Below are 17,110 nucleotides of genomic sequence, written 5' to 3' on the forward strand. Positions count from 1 at the left end.
AATATTTACTTTGAAGGTTATTATAAGTTTTAAATAAAGTGAAATATGTAGAGTGCTTAACACACAGCTGTGTTTGTTAAATGGGAGCTATTGTTCTTATATGAGCTGAGGTGGCCCCCTAAACCCTAGTTTTTTACGAATGCAGGTAGAGCTGACAAAACTTTGGTTTCTGAGCCTGCAAATGATTGTTCCTTACAACAGCAAACCCCATGCTTCCGCCTCGCAATGTTGATCTGTGTGTCCTTGTGAACTTGGAATGTCTTTCCTCTGAGGTCATATATTTTCTGCAAGCAAGAGAACTACCAATCATTCCTTACGAGTGCGCACAGCCATTTCCGTCTGTGGTACTCTGTTCAGGCTGAATGGGGTCTTTCCGTCAATCACAGCCCCCGATCCAGGACCGTGCAGGCCAGGCCGAGAGCCACTGGCCTGAGCTGTAGCTGTGTGCCAAGAGATGAGACAGAGGACGTAACTTGGCCTACTTTCATCCTTCCTTCCTTTTTGCTCCTCCGTTCTGAAATGTGAGAAAAGGCTGCAGCTTAATACAATAGCAGCCCAGTCCCAAAATATTGCAGATCCGTCAACTGCCCTGCAAAACCAGCAATGCCATACATGGGTCAGTAATCAAAAATCAAAGTCCATTTCTTAGGGTGCAATCATTCAGTACATATTGAGACAGGGAAGGAGGGAGCAAGCTGGAGGTCCGAAGTGCCCAGTACTTAGAAACCAAAAAATAAAACCCCTTCCATCTCTTCACAAGCCTGGCCCCCACCCTCTACCCCAGGCTCTTAGCAAAGTACCTCCAGTCAGAGCAGGCGGTACGAGCTGGGGCCAAGCACGCCCATGTTTCTGACTCCGACAGACTTAATTGCTGCTCATCCCTCATGCCACTGGGGCTGGGAGCCAGGATGGCAGCTCAGAGGAGCAAGCTTGGGGAGGGCCTTTTGGGAAGGCGCAGAAATGACACTGCACTGCAGTGGCCTCTTTCTCCTGATCCAAGCAGCATTATGAGGGGCAGAGTTTGGAGGTAGGCAAGTCCCTCCAATGTCTGACAAGACTTGGTTCTGCCATTTAAGCGTACGTGCAGAGAAATGAACCAACCAGTTTTCCTCTGTATGTGCTAAGGCGTGTCTGAGCCAAGGCCGGGCTCCTCATTGCTTCCCCGTGTGAGTGAACTCTGGGGCCTTGTGTTCCTTTGCATGTAGCAGAGTGGGGAAGATGCCCTGGGATCATATAGCAGCTCTGCCCCTTACTAAGCTATGTGACCTTGGCACCTTACTTAACCCCTCAGAACCTTACCTGCTGTCTATAAAATGGGGATGACAATAGAACCTGCCCCCCAGGAGTGCATGGGAATACACTGAAAAAAGTGGTGAACAGCACTTAGCACAGGACCAGACACGCAGGGAGAGCTTAACTCCAAGCAGCTATTGTCAGTATTATAGTTTTGTTGCCATTAGCATCAATTACTTTGTTTACGGGAATGAAACAATTCTGGATCCCAAGTTCCATTTCTACAGGCTCTTAGAGAGACGCTCTTGAGACTACCTTCATTAATGCCTGTGCCATTTCATTTAGTCACTGTGTCTTTCTGTAGACAATTTTAAGGTGGGGGGGCGGGATCTGAGGCTGGCAATTTTGCCTCTATATGTGGATTTGATATCTCCCTCCGAAAGCTGCCACTCAAGTGCTAGATAAACTGGAGTGCCCCAGGAGGTTCTCGTCATTTGCCCAAGCCATAGTTACTGTAATTACAATTATTAGTATTATTAATTATAACATGATAACATATAATAATTTTTAGTAATCGCTTACCAAGTGCCAAGAAATGGGCTAGGTTTCTTATAGATCATCTCATTTGATTCCAACCACCATAAGAAAGAAGTAAAATTACTACCCATTTTACAGATCAAGAAACTGACTCAGAAAAAAAAATATGTAGCTTTCCAGGAGTTACATAGCTTGTAAGTGGCCATGCAGGGATTCATGGCCGACCACCAGCCTCGCTATTTGCAATAGACTCTCCTTAGTTCTAACCAGAGCCTGTTATTCTTGAAAATCCTTGCCTCCAATTTCCTCTGGCTCCCATTCAAGGTCAAATTTGAACAGGGCATCCTGATGTCAGTTTTCATCAACCAGAGAATCCAGTCTCTGCCAACACCATCCCCACTTTTAGCATCTTCAAATTGCTGTCAAGATATAACTTGCTCCAAAGACGTGGTTTGGTAGAAGCCAGAGAGTTTGTGGTTAATTCATTATCTCGGGGTCAGAGGGATTGAAAATTTTAAAGATGAACAATTGGCATGCCATCTTCAAGAATGAGTGAATTATTAGCAGTCAGGCAGGCCTCTACTTTTATTTCTTTCTTTTATCATCATTTTTAATCACCAGGGAAAATTGGAGTGGACCGTAGAGTAAGACAAAGCTATCTTAGTGTATCCCTGCCCTCCCACTCTCTTCCATACCCTCACTTGGCAAGGGTAGACCACTCCTAAATGCCTCCTTGAGCTGTTTATTTAGGAAGATTACAACAACAATAGCCAATTATTAAGAATTTACTTCCTTAGCTCCAAAGAAAGTTCTTTCTTTATACATTATTTACAGTGTGGGTGTTGGTTGTTTCTACATGCTACTTGAGCACAGCTAGTCTAGTCAACACAAGAGTTGCTATTCCAAGGTTTTACAGTCCCCACGTCTAACTTTGTTTCCGTTGATATTGTTACCCAACAAAGAAGCACTGCTTTATCTTTTTTAAGATTTCACTGTCAACCAATTACCATTTAGAAAGGACAGGCATACTTCTCAAGACCAAGTTTTCTGGCAACTGCCCCACAATAAATCTAAAAACACAGAAGCAGAGACCACTCAAGCCAACAAGACCAAACAAGCAAATTAAGTGCACGTTCAAGCTCTTAATTTTTAAAAACACAGGAAGCACCCTCGCTATATATTCACTTATCTTTGCTACGAGTCTCACCTGTCCCGCCCTAGCTTTTAAGAAAGAGCCAACATACAGCTCCTTATTCCTAGGACAAAAAGCCACACAGTACCTCAAAATAAATTCCAGATTCTCAGCTCAAGGTATATCAGATGCAATAGAATAGGTTAGCGCTGTGACTTTAACAACAGTTACCTTTTGCCTGCTAATAGAATACTTATTAGGTTGATACTGTGTAGGTATTTGTTACATAGTTATTTGTGGCTCGATTGCATTAATATGTGGTTTCATATTTATGTGATAGAAGAGCCATTAATAATATGTGCATTAATTAAACCCAATAAATGTGTGCATCAGAGTGGACACAAAGGCTCTCATCATTTCTGTTTCACCATAGACTGAAGACATCAGTTGCCTCGGAGAGGGGCTTTTTAATGTAACTTGGCTTCTTGGAAAGCAGTAAGGCATGTTGCTGACTTTGTTTGTGTTTCTGAATTGGAAAACCACCCCATCCGGCAAGCACATTGGATGGCTGTAATGAAAACTGAGAAATGTGAAGAATGCTTGAGATCAGTAGTTGTAGCAAAAGTGTTGTTTCATTAGAGACACATGACCCACACAGAATGCTAAGGTACCCAGGGTTAAACCAGCAGTCAAAAACATAAATGCCTACCAGCGGGTAATATCAATGCACGTGTCTGGCCAGACAAAGATAACAGGGATTGTTCAGATTGATGGCAAACTAGAAAAGCCACCCAACGGGCATTCAGCTCTATCCAATTGTGGCCATGAGGGAATACAGACTCAGTATTTTCGTTTTATTTTTGTTTTCAAAAGAAGTCAGAAATCTGGTATACTATACCAAATCTTGACTTTAAATTTTTGGTAATACTCACCTTGGGGACAACCAGTTTGCAACTGGTCCCTAGAGAGGTGAAGTTTACTTTCCCTGCTCACAACTGGGCTCCTTGCGAGCTGCAGTTACGTCTTATCCCTCCTTTAATTCCCGAAAGAACCAAGCAGTGTTTCATGCACATAGTTTTGGGGAGCTTGCCAGCCATCATGCTTCACAGTTTCTATTCATCCTTCTGCAGCAACTTTTCAGATAGTTACTCCTCTTTTCACCATTTGGCAGATGTGTGCAGAGATCGCAAACCCAGGTTGACACATCTGGAAAGTGGGAGGCCCACCCCTTGAACGCAGTTCTTTAGAGTTTTCTCTCCCCACCGCTGGCTGAATGTCCCTCCGAGATGCCCCCACATCTCTCCGTATGGACCCCAGTGGTAGCGTTTAGCACTCTGTATCGTAACTGTCTTTTCCTTCTATCTCCTGTACCTAATTGAAAAATACGACTTTTGGATAGATAGATAAATGAGCAAATAGAATCAATGTCATAGTGGAAATGAACAATGATAATGAGAAAAACATCTTCCAATACAGAGGATGCTGGATAATTTGTGTTGTTGCTATCAATAATTTGATTTATTTGCAGTGAAATAGCATGTTGCTTCATAGGAGGGCAGGGTGAGTGGAGAATTATGTATTCCCTCATCTCCCCCTGCTCGTCTTTCTCCATCTCCCCCATGAAGCTCTAAGCCTTCTCTTCAGGAAAAAGGGAAAGAGAGCTTGACCTCTCTTCCATTTCACTGGAAAACTCACCCTCCATTTTATTTGGAGTGTACAACATAGCACCTAAGTCGGTGGATATATCGTCCGCAGAAAGGCAAGCACAGGGGTTCTGCCCACACAACACAGATGTACAAAGAAGGGCCTCCCAAGCTGGGGTAAGCAAAGAGACCTTTGCTCAGGGTGAATAGACAGGAAGCAGGAGGGTTCCGGTACCTCATTTAGTGAATCAAATCCCTCACACAGCCTCTTTGTGCTTTGGGAGAGTGTGTGGTCTGGAGAGTGGGAGCCGGAGGCAGAAGGAGATGGAAAGTTAGGGCTTGGGGCCGGGGAGGGTGGGTTCTCACTTGTACACTGATTCATCTCGTCTTCCTGAGGCAAGCCTCGTAATTATCTAACTAATGGAGAATAATGACAGCACTTGGATGGGAGTTGAGAGAGTGGAAAAGAAAGGCATGAGAATTCATTAACCATGTGTGAGGGGCTCAGGCAACAGCTCTGAAGGATCATTATTACATAATTTCACTCCCTTTTCTCACCTCTTCCCACTAATATGAGACAGACAAATGCTAAATAACTATATAATAATACGTTACTAGACAGACAACAATGCCAGAAAATATAATAGCCTGCTATGGCTATGAAACTCCCTCAAAGATATATTTAAAATGTCAGTGGCACACAGTGTAAAATGTGAGTTACACGCTCGTTTGGAGGACGCAATTTAAAATCGACACAACTCTACAGAGGCATTTCCCACTGGGTTGTAGTCTTAGTTGTCTTTTTCTGAACACCAGAAAAAAAGAAAAAAATCCTAAGTAATTTCAGCCCAGAGATGAAAATTTCGAGGAACCACTTTCCTCCGCATTTTTTTTCTTTATCATTTTCGTTGGTCACGATGCTCTCCAAACCTAGTCTCTTCTTGACATGTTGTCTTTTCCTCAGAATGTATCTGCAGGTGTCACAGGAGCCACGGAATGTAGATTACACCTTTTGGAGATGTAGCCTGGCCACATAAGGAGACAAGTAGTTGAAATGTGTGTCAAATTGCTTGTTTAAATGACTCGAACCAACTTCTTAAAGCCAAGACAGCAGGGGCACAGGATTTTAAAAGTTGGCAGGGGCCAAAATGACAAGGCTCGGCAGTCACCTGGTGAGCTGCCAACACCGACTGGAGGCTTCAAAAAATAAACTTGCTCAAAGGACACGAATCGAAAGTCATGTTTCAGCAGCCATTAAAACCAAATTATAGGCTTATGTTGCATCGTAAACTCCTTTCATTTTCATTATGCTTAAATTATTTAATTTTGTAGATAGAGAATGGGTTGCTAGGAAAACCCTGTGTGGAGTTGTCATGTGTGGTTGTGTTTACATGGGAGCACGTTCAGAGGTATAGTTTTCCTTTGTGCGTTTTTCTTGCGAGGATAGAGGATTTCAAGATTAGAGACCAGGAGGCAATTCAGAGTTGGGGTAGCAGTTTGAAAACATCAACCCTGACCTTCTCCAGAGATTGAGACCTCAGTGTTCATTCATTTCTTGGAGGAGAGACGTTATCAACCCATGATTTGAGCAGGCTCACAAGTGTGTTTGTTGACTCTCATTAAGAAAAATTTTTATACATATATACATATGTGTACACACACACACACACACACACACACTTTTTAGTTACTTTTCAATATTTTTTAAAAACAGGATATTTTATCTAGAAATCCAGATCCTCAGCTTTCCTAGAAAAACTTGATGGGCTGTCTTGAGCCCTAATCCCCGAGGGGCTACATGGGCCTGGACCTGCATGACAGCGGCTCCCTACCGTCTCCACTGCACTCAGTCCAACATCTGGACCACTTCACTTTCCAGCCTGACCCCTACAGGTGCTTAAATTTGCAACTCCCTGACTTAGAGGGTTCCATACTATTATCATCTTTAGAAAAAAAACACGTTTTTTAAAGCATGTATGCAGTGTCCTGGTTTACCAGGAAAGGGACCAGGGACTTGTTACACAGCCTTGAATGTCATGTTACTTTCACTGCAGTATTAATAGGTTTCAACATTCCACTAGTCAGTCTTCACCAGCCTGCTTTCGCTAACCCAGTTTCTCATTCTCATGTGATACCAGTGGATAAAGGCCAATGAACGCGTATGACTTATCAGTAACTAACACTGAGAGCTTCACGCGGTCTTCTATGTCCCTCTGGTTTGCAAACTTCCAGCCCTTGTCCACGTAGAGACTTGGCTTCTCCCCTCCACACGTTCGTGGTCTGCGCAGCGCTAACACGCACTCACTGACGGTCGTTTCTCCTTCCTCTTTTGCAGGCCCTCCAAACCACCACAGCCAGTCGACTCTGAGGCCCCCTCTGCCACCCCCCCACAACCACACGCTGTCCCACCACCACTCGTCAGCCAACTCCCTCAACAGGAACTCTCTGACCAACCGGCGGAGTCAGATCCACGCCCCCGCCCCCGCGCCCAACGACCTGGCCACCACGCCGGAGTCCGTTCAGCTGCAGGACAGCTGGGTGCTCAATAGCAACGTGCCACTGGAGACTCGGTAAGTCCCCGTCACTGGGTCTGCACGTCTCCCTGCCTGAGTGGCACACACACAGCCACTGCGGAGGCTCAGCGTTCCCGTGGGGGAGAAAACCTTGGCATAAATCATGAGACAAGTTTACCACCTCCTTCTTCTTCCCTTGGTAATTTGACCCCGGATGGCACGGTGATAGGTATTGCTTTGGTCACATGTGTCTCCTTTCAATGCTTATGCACTCTCTCAGACAGCTCTTGTGTACCCAACTAATAGAATTAGCATAACATATTTTTACTCGGAGGCTCATGGGAAACATGCTTATAAGGGTATATTGACTGAAAGCTGCTGATAAATTATGCATTTGGCCTTTCTTGAAGTAATAAATGAAGACTCATTTGAAATTAAGTGTTTGGGGAGACCTTGAGAAACAATCCCTGATTCCAGACTGACAAGTATAATTTTAATTTATATTTCATCCAACATGCAGTCTCACTTTAATCCCTCCTGTATACACTAACAGCTTGATGCCTGAGGGGCAAACAGTAATGTATAAAAACAAACAAGAAAAAAGGGGCAGCGCTTAGGCTGGGAGGGAAGAGTTTAAGAGTTTCAAAGTGATCTCCAGATCTGGCTTTGTTTTGTTTTGCTTTTGCTCCTGTCCTTTTCTCACCTTGACTTGTGATCGGCCAAAAACCATGGCTACATTAATGACCTGAAAGAAGGCACTGCAGTTACAGCAAGGCCGGCTGGAATGTAATTGACAGCGAAGGTTGTGAGTGGGTTGGCCAGATATTGGGATGGCCTTGCGGCTCCATCCCCAGACACGTGCATGGTTTGCGTGCTCCAATGGTTATTGTTTCCTTGGCTGGGAGAACTATGGGGACGAAACAGAGAAAGGGATGAATTCATATTGACCCTTCAGAAAGTTCTCACACTGTTTTTTAAACTTTAATAACTTAGATTTGAGGAAAGACAGACATAATCTGTAATCTTGCTGGTAACGGCCAGTGAATTTTCTGCATAAAGCTGAAAACAATTTTGTAAGCCATAGCATTCCATGTTGTTTTTCTTTCTTTTATTTTTCCTTTTTTTTTTTTTAGATCAGCATGGTCACTTTTAATAGGAAAGGTCTTTTTTTTATTGAGGTATAATTGACATGTAACATATTAGTTTCAGGCGTACAACATGATTCAGTACTCAGTATATATTGTGAAAGGATCACAATATGTCTAGTTAACAACTGTCACCGTACATAGTTGCAAAAAAAAAAAGTTCTTGTTGTGATGAGAACTTTTAAGTTCTACTCTCTTAGAGACTTTCAAATATGCAATACAGTATTATTAATTAGAGTCAGCGTGCTGTACATTACCTTCCCATGACTTAATCGTTTTATAACCAGGAGTTTGTACTTTTTGACCCCTTTCACCTATTTCTCCCATTCCCCATGCCCCACCTCTGGCAACAACCAGTCTGTTCCCTGTGTCTATGAGCTTGGTTTGGTGGTTGTGTCAGATTCCACATGTTAAGTGAGGTCAAACGGTATTTGTCTTTCTCTGCTGACTTATTTCACTTAATGCCTTCAACGTCCATCCATGTTGTCACAAATGGCAAGATGTCTATCCTTTTTGTGACCAACCAGTATTTTATGTCTTATCTAGAATATCTTTGTTGAATATGATCTTGACCATTAATATCTGTACACTGTTGTCACTGTAGTCACTCCAAACTTTAAAGTACTTTATTTTCTGACAATTGTAGGTTATAATCTTAATCTCTAAGGCTTAAAGTATGAAAAGTCAATAGACTCTACTTGCATATGTTATATATAATTGATATAGTTAGACATCTGCATGGATATAGTAACCCACTAATAAACAGCTTTGCTGGAAGGTTTCCAGGCTGAAAGCTGACTGGTCCACCAGGCTTGACTCGGGATATTTTCATAGTTGACAGTGGTCTTCAAAGCTGGATAAGACTTTCTGTCTTTCCTCCTTATATTAATGAACTGCCATAGAGTGTGTTGGGCACTAGTCAGCCTATTTTTACATTAACAGACTGCTGTTTGAAAAATAGTTTTTGGACATTAAGTCTACATAGAGTAGACTAGATGAAGGAAGAGGAAGAGGAGGAGGAGAAAGGCAGGAGAAATGTAGTAGCAATTATAGAAAAAGAAGGCAGAGAAGGAAAGAAGAGGACGCCATCACCAAGAACAACCAGTTTGTTAGGTGTACTTTATATATGCCCAATATTAGTGTTTCACATGCATTGTCTCTCTTAAGCCTGACAACAATCCAGTGAAATTGGGAGGAACCATTATTATCACCATTTTAACGATGTGATACCTAGATGTTATAGGGGCAAAGTAACTTGTAAGAGGTCCAGGGCTTCAGGGAGACTGTACATTATAAGCCACATTGGATGGAACTGTAATGGTTCCTACACACAGAATAAGGTGATGAGATGTCGTGTGGGTGAGTAATCACAAACCTATACGTATTGCCCTAATTGTTACATTTCCAGGGCAAGAGCCATCAGAGGGTTGGTTCCTCACCAAGATTTTCCCCTCGGTGATAACAACACACAAGCCCCAGAAGCATATCTCCCATCTCCCAACTTTTGATGTAATCTGTTGGTTTTCCAGGAGATTTATTTTGAACCATTTGTTATAAAGTGTTCCCTTGGCAAATATCTGGTAGAGAGGACCAACAAAGCCAAGCACGTCACCTTCCTATTTACCTGAAGTAAGCTCTCCTAGAACTTGTGATCTGATCTGTAGAGTCCCGTAGCCGATTGTTTGACTATTTAGCATTTCTCCAAGGATGAGGGTTTCTCAATGATGCTTTTAGAGGAGGAGGCAAGTTAGAGACAAAATTTGGGGAGTAGATAGGATTGCCAAAACCTTGAGCCTATCAGGAGGAAAAAACAAGGGAGGACAATATCTAGATGGTCTTTGATCCATACATTCAAGGGCCCCGGGTTAGAGATGCAAGGCCCTTGAGATGGGGCTATTACCAGAAATCAGACACTAGTGCAGAAGTCAGCAGGTATTTGAAACTCCATTCATGGAACTGAACACATGTAACTCGAATGGGCAAGTGGTCTCATGTATGAAAACTTCAGCAATAATTAATAGAATTATTGAGATTTATGTTTGTATTTTAAGTATCATTCATTCAGCCTCCTATTAGCAAATATTTACTGAGTCCTTTGTGTATACCAAGGATTATGTTGGGTGCTGGGGAGACGATGATTCAAACATGTATCCTGCCCTTAAAGCTCACACAGTCTACAGGAGGAGGTAGGTACATAAACAGAAGGACAGTGCAGTATGTACAATAATGGAAGTATAAAAGTTACAATGATTGTACAGTGGAAGAGTGATTAACTCTCTCAGAATGGTCAGGAAACGTTCCACAGCTGAGGAGCTATTTGAACTGGGTTTTGAAGGACAAGTGAGAGTTTACCTAGTAGATAAGTCGGGGGAAAAAAATCAAAGATTATAGCATATTATTTGTTCCCATTCCCCACAAGTTTTTCACATAATCTTGGAAACTAGAACTGAACGAATTTATTTATTCAAAGGCTGAAATATTGTGAGTTTAATAGTATCATTTTTTTTATCCACCAGAAAAAGTGTAGGTATGGGAGCTCCTCTTTCAGGGACATGATGCCACACAAGGATTCCCATTCCTATTTTCTTATATCAAGTAAGGATTGATTAACCACATCAGGGAGAGAGAACCACTGAAGGCCAGACATTTTGGAGGCTGATGATAATGTAGTCATCAATATCAGAAATGAAACGGAAATCTACGAACAGCTTCACCACTTCTACTCTCCTTAACAGAGACTTCCGGGTGTGATGGAAGGATTTCATAACTCTGGGACAGGATGAGCAGGCATTTATCTGCCACCCCTAGAGACTCTAAGCCAAGTCCAATGTGTTTCTCTGGACCAGTGAGGAAAAAACCCTGCCTCTCTGCCTTGCTTTTCGATGTTCCCATATGTCTTTGTGAGACATGTTAGATCTTCTCTGGACTGTGATTTTCTTGCTGTTTTTGGTTTTGTTTTGTTTTCCTGTGGCGAGTAGAATTAGAAGTGCTGATTGAGGAGGCATGGCCAGAAAAATAGGACGGTAAGAATTAGGAATTTAACACAAGACACAGCATATAAGGAAAAATTCTGTATCACTGTTAATCCTATGAATAATGCAGATTCATTTCTCCTACCGAAAGCACTCAATTCATGTATAAACCATAATGTAATCTAAGCAAAACCAAATATTGGGCAAAAGAAATAATTGCAAGAAGTCTGCACTGTCTTTTGTAACATAGTATGTAACAAAATCACTCTGCCCACCATCTTTCTCTCATCCAGCTCACAGAAGGTCTGAGAACAAAGTCCCTGTGTGATTCTTGGTTGATATCACCTGTCTATCCCTTCCTCTCCTGAGAGCAACAAGGTCAGGAATCTTCCTAGCCAGCTGCTTCTTTGGGAGGTTCTGAAGTCAGCATCTCTTGTCTAAAACAGTAGAAAGTAGCTCAGTGACAGAACCTCCCTTTTTTTCCTTTATGCATTTTGCTGAAGCAAGCTTCTCTCTCTGAATCTATCTCGGCAGCAGGTCAATAAAGAGAATCCCTAAGTGGGACAAAACTTCCCTCTGAGTTTACTTTTGCCCTGAAATACCAGAAGCCCTAATTTTAACCATCAAGATCCCCAAGCTACAAACAAGTTTTCAACTTGCCTTTTAAAATGGGCATCTATTATTCATCCAGGAAACATCTCTGAGAACCTACCATGTGCCAGGCACCAAAGATTCAGCAATGAACAAGAAAAATCCTTGCCTGTACAGAGATTTCAGGCTGAATGCACAGAGACTCTGAACAAATGACTAGACATGTGCCCCTACGGTGACAAATGGAGTAAGTGCCATGCGAGGCATAGAGAAACCAGACCCATGAGAAATTGGCATTTAAGTGGAGCCCTGAGGATGAGTAGGTGTTAATTAGACTTAAAGTATGTTCTAGGTGGCAAAAAAAAAAATGACCCGCTGGGGAAAGAAATACTAAGATGCCAGGAAGAGAAGGCAAGCTAAAAAGGCAAGCAAGGGCAGGATGGAGCAAGGCTGGGACTGGGTTAAAAGTTTTTGGACTCTGCTCCAAGAACAGTGAAAAGTCATTGACGCATTTTAAACAGGAGAATAAAATAATAACATATTGTTGATTTGCTTTTAATTATGCTAGCTGCCAGGTAGTGAGTTGACGGGGAGTAGGGTGGAAGGCGTAGCAAGACTAAATGTCCAGTTTAGAGAATATTAATAATGACTAAGATAAAAGGTGTTCCTTCTACTGGGATCTCTTTTTCTACAGTATCCATAGCTGTTTGGCTGTCCCCTACCAATGTGGCAAGAAGGGGAACAGTCACACACGGGAGGTAGATTTTGAAGGTAGACTCAGTAGGAATTAATGATTGCTAGGATGCAGAGCTGTGGGCTGGGTAGGCGTAAGCACGAAGCCCATTTTTTTTACTTAGGAGGCTGGATGGATAGTGCTGTCGTTTAGAAAACAAAAGTTCCATTTTAGAAATAGTACAGAAGTAAGGGTGGCTGTTATTTGCCGTGCTTATTTTGATTCAGAAATAATACTTGTGACGCAGAAATTCCTGCATTTACAAATAATAGCATGTTTACTGCCTCTGAAGCTCTCAGCAATTGATTTTTCTCTTGGAAAAAAAAAAAAAAGAGCTCCAGAAATGTTGTTCAATGTTAAGTTCTTCTACATGATCCTACAGGTCTGTGAATAGCAACATTTCTTTATCAAATTCTTTTTGCTTGACCCTTAGTTTTACATACCTGATCCTGTTTAATTCCTCTAGCCCTTCTGTTAGGTATTTGTTACTATCTCTATTTTAAGTAAACGTAAACAGGCTTAGGAAGGTTACGTTACCTACCCATCTCCGACTAAGTTAAGTGGCAGAGCGGGGCCTTAAACCTGGCTCTCCCGGACTCCAAACCTGATGCCATGTTCCTAACCACAACATGACAGTGCCTTTGGGGAGGGGGCAACTATACTTATCCTGATGGCAAACAAATTAATTTGCCCAGGCCGTAGAAATGGTGGAGTTGATGCATTGTAAGTGACGTAAGGCAAGACCTCACCTGGGGGATGAATGCCAGCCCCTTCCTGGATATAGACTTAGCTACTAACAAAATCATAAGCGAGGCAAGCCGGAAGGGGCCCCCCTCTGCAACTCTGAGGGATTAGGGGCCTCCCGGGCTGGGACATCTGAGACCTCGCTGCTCCGTGGCAGTGGCAGCACAGAATACCTGTGAGTTGATTTACAGAGGTTTACTTCTGCACATATTATAAACCGGGAGAGCAAATTGTCACTCCAGAAACAAGCAGCACTTCTACCTTTTTAGCTCCGTGATTTATATGGTAGTTTTTCTTCCACACGGGGCTTTTCCAGACTGGTAGGTGAAGGCCACTGGTGGCTGGCCGACTTTGGTCGTGTTTGGAGTGTCATTGTTCTTCCTGTTCGAAGGAAGTCGTGAAAAGTGCTCCGACAAAGAACTCAGCACATTGGACTTGAGGAGCGGTACCTAAAGAATCTGATCTGGTGTCAGCGTTCCCAAAAACACACACTGTGTCTTCGAGGTGAAGTGACGTTAGCCTCGTCTGGACGCCTTGCTGGTTATGCATATTTGGGAATCCAGACGCAGGACCCTTTACGAAAGAAGGGTTTCGCGGAGAAGCAACAAGATTGTTGCAACAGCCTCACAATACTGAACTCGAAGACGCCTCTAAACTTGTTCTCAGATTGATTTTTCTGCCTAAGGATTAATTTCCTGACAGAATCACTGATAAGCTTGATCTGGAGAATATTAAACCAAGGTAACCTGTTTCCATTTTTTTTTCTCTTTTATGCTTTCGAGTGAGGTTTAAAACTAGAACTCGTTCTGAGTGAACCAAATGCGTTCAGGCACTTTTCAAATCAATAGGCAGCTTGGGTTCTCCATATTGCAAAACATGATGCCCCCTCTAAATTCTCATCAGAGGCAACATGGAAATTAATGAGACCTTTAGGTTAGACTTTCAAGCTCAGCCTTATTTTATAGCTTTGCCTTGCCTTTTCGACACCGTGATCCCGCCTGGCCACCAGCAGCATTTCACGTTGCAATGCACTTTAATTTTGTAGTTTTCTTAGTCTTCCTTGGAAACTGGCAGCTTATTAATCTCAATAACTGAGCTGCTCAATAGGCAAGCTCTCCAATGAGAAACCAGACTTTTTTTCCCTCCCTGGCAGATGGAAACAAGGAGTTGGTTGTTGGATAGAGGCGAGGGGTGGGGTGGTAGAGAAAAAAGCCAGTTAGGAGGGGCACCCCATACCCCACATCCCTTTCTGACAATTGGCAGGAAAAGAAAGCGAACCGAGTCTAATCCACTGCACTGCAATTTATGGCTTGTGGTGTTAAACACACTCAAACCCATTAGTAAGAAAATAAATAAAGTGTTGTGGCACGTGTGCAAATTACAAGGTGCATTAAGAAAGAAACAAGCATCGCATCTTATTTAAGACCTCTCCACCCTGCTCTCAGTGTGGTTTGTGAACGTAGAAGCATCCTTGAAGGTGCAGGTACCCAAGGAGAGGCTATCCTTTTGAAATTTGGCTCCCGCTGTACAATTAAAACCCTCTTAAGTCTATTAAAGCTTTGGGGACCTGAACTTCTTACTTGCGAGTTAACACAGCTACGCCTGTAGGTAAAAAGAACTTAAAAAAAAAAGAAGAAAAAAGAAAAAAGCTGTCCCTCTGCAGCCTGGACCTTGGGGACCCAATTAAGGATTGAGGCCATCTCGTGGCCATGCCTTGTAAGCGCAAGATTGCCCCGAGTCTATAAACGGGGAAGACTCTTGAGTTAAATTCACAGTTGAAAAAAGCCAAATATTTCCATCTCTGTCTGAGTTCTTTCACCCATTCAGCTAATACCAACTGTCATTCCCTTGGGGCGTTTCCTGAAGCCTTCCCAGAGGATATTTTATCTGGCTCAGACAGGGAGAGACTTGATGAAGCTCAGGGCTTTTTCTAATTCTGGCTCCCCAATGATCCTTTTCTTTTCACAGAAGCCAGATAAGGCCTCCTGGTTCTCCCAGGCAGGGGATGCAGGCGCTGCAACTTCTCTGAAGTTTCCTTTGATTTATTAGTCTCGGCCTCGCCTGCCTTTGTGAGTTGGGACCTTGTGTCCCCAGAATTGCAATCCGTCACGAGGCACTCAGCCAGTTCTCTCAGCTGGGGCTGCATCTTTTGGATGACAGGGGAGTGTTCCAGAAACTTTGTCTCCGATAGCTCTTCTCCCTTCAAAACCCACCAAAGAATTCGGACTATTCTGTGAGTCTCATTGGCAAATATCCATCTTTAGAGGTCATGACAACTCTAACCACAAAAGATTACTCTCAAAATTGTGCGTTTTTAAATCCCCGATAGAATCATTTCTTGCTCAGAATAACTGTTTGATGAATCGGCAAATGCCCTTAATTTCTGTCATCAGTGTTTTCACTGTGCACGCCTTCTATTTCAAAAGACAATGAATAACATTTCTCTTTGTTTGTTAGATTACATTGAAATGGTATTTCGGTTTGTCAAAGCTTCAATTGCGTATGAGCACCCATAAGTCCATTTCTCAACAATTAGCCTGTAAAGATATTGCACACCAACCATACGATGATCAAAAGCTTATTTTAAAAAAACTATTTGAACCTGCACTGAGAGAAGGTCCGAAATGTTGCTCTTTTTGCATTGCTGTGCTTAAATAAGAATTTAAAATGGAAAGCTTCATCTTAGTGACTTTTTAATGTCTTATGAACCAGATCATCTTACTGTACTTGAGAACACGGGTAAGAGGCATAAGGTGATAGTAGGTCCATTTAAGCATTTGACGGGATTCTGGAGGAATCTACCCCACCCTTGCCAATTCCATAGAATAAGAGAATAAATAAAGTCATCTGGGAGTGGGACTGTGATGCATACACATGGTTTTGTCGGTGTCATGTACTCTGTCTGCTTTCTTTGTGTGTTAGTCTCCTGCAGCCACGTGCCGAAGGCCTTCTAAACCTCAGAACCCACGTGAGGGGAAGTCGTGGCCACATCAAAAATCTTTTTACTTCCAGGAAACAACTGAACACTTAGGTTCTGTTTTGAGTCGTCATTGGCTCCTCAATGCCTGCTTTGTGCCAAGTATTGTATTAGGCACTTGACATGTGTTATGTGATCTGATCTATCCATGTGGGATAGATACCATCGTCCCTTTGGGCATGTCAGGAAGGTGAAACTTGGGAAGATGAAGGGTCTGGGACAGAATCAAGATTCTGGCAGAACTGCATTCAAGGAGTTAAACTCAGGCATTAGGAGTCTATCCCTCAGACTTGCTTTTTTCTGTCTCCCGTCATCCTTCTTAAGCAGGCCTCCTTATGTGAGATCTTCCTGGAAACTACAGGCTATTTTCTCATAGCTTAGAAACTTAACAGGAAAAGGATTTCTTCTTCCTGACCCTTCAACAACTCTCCTTTTATTGAGTTTCACTGAGCCCAAGTAGAGTCGCCTGCCCCCGTGGGACCCAATCCCTGAGGCCTGGATTGCCGCCCACGCTGCTTGGCTAGACCTGGGTCAAGTGCCCACATAGAGCCTGATGTGGGGGCGGGGAGAAGGGTGTTAATGCCATAACCAAACACCATGGTATTAGGAAATCATTAAAAGGGAAAGAAAGAAAGAAAGAAAAAGACACAGGCCAAGTTCAATGCTAGTTTTACCCCAGCCGACCTGTGTTTTCTTATTGCCTAATTATAGTGATTTTCTCCTCTAGACACATACGTTGGGGGGAAGGGCTGGGGGAATTTCAGGGCATTGCCTGGGCACAGAAGGGGGTTTACAGCTGATTCCATTATAAAGCAGGAGGAATAAGTTCCGGTAACTACTTCCCATCCCCTTCTGATGCATCACCTTCTCTGGTTCATTTCTCATTCATC

The 17,110-nt window shown here is 42.9% G+C and overlaps 1 protein-coding gene across 11 annotated transcripts in view; it reads left to right on the top strand.

Annotated features, from left to right (window-relative positions):
- Nucleotides 1-17,110, top strand: part of TENM2 (teneurin transmembrane protein 2) — a 1,556,107-nt gene that overhangs the window by 1,278,319 nt on the left and 260,678 nt on the right. For all 11 annotated transcript variants that reach the window (XM_019740878.2, XM_019740872.2, XM_019740888.2 and 8 more), the window contains one exon: nucleotides 6,881-7,115. In XM_019740878.2, coding sequence (XP_019596437.2) covers nucleotides 6,881-7,115 — 235 coding nt within the window. The remainder of the gene's footprint in view (nucleotides 1-6,880; nucleotides 7,116-17,110) is intronic.

Source organism: Rhinolophus sinicus, linkage group LG10, assembly GCF_036562045.2.
Source record: "Rhinolophus sinicus isolate RSC01 linkage group LG10, ASM3656204v1, whole genome shotgun sequence".
In the NCBI taxonomy this organism is placed as follows: domain Eukaryota; kingdom Metazoa; phylum Chordata; class Mammalia; order Chiroptera; family Rhinolophidae; genus Rhinolophus; species Rhinolophus sinicus.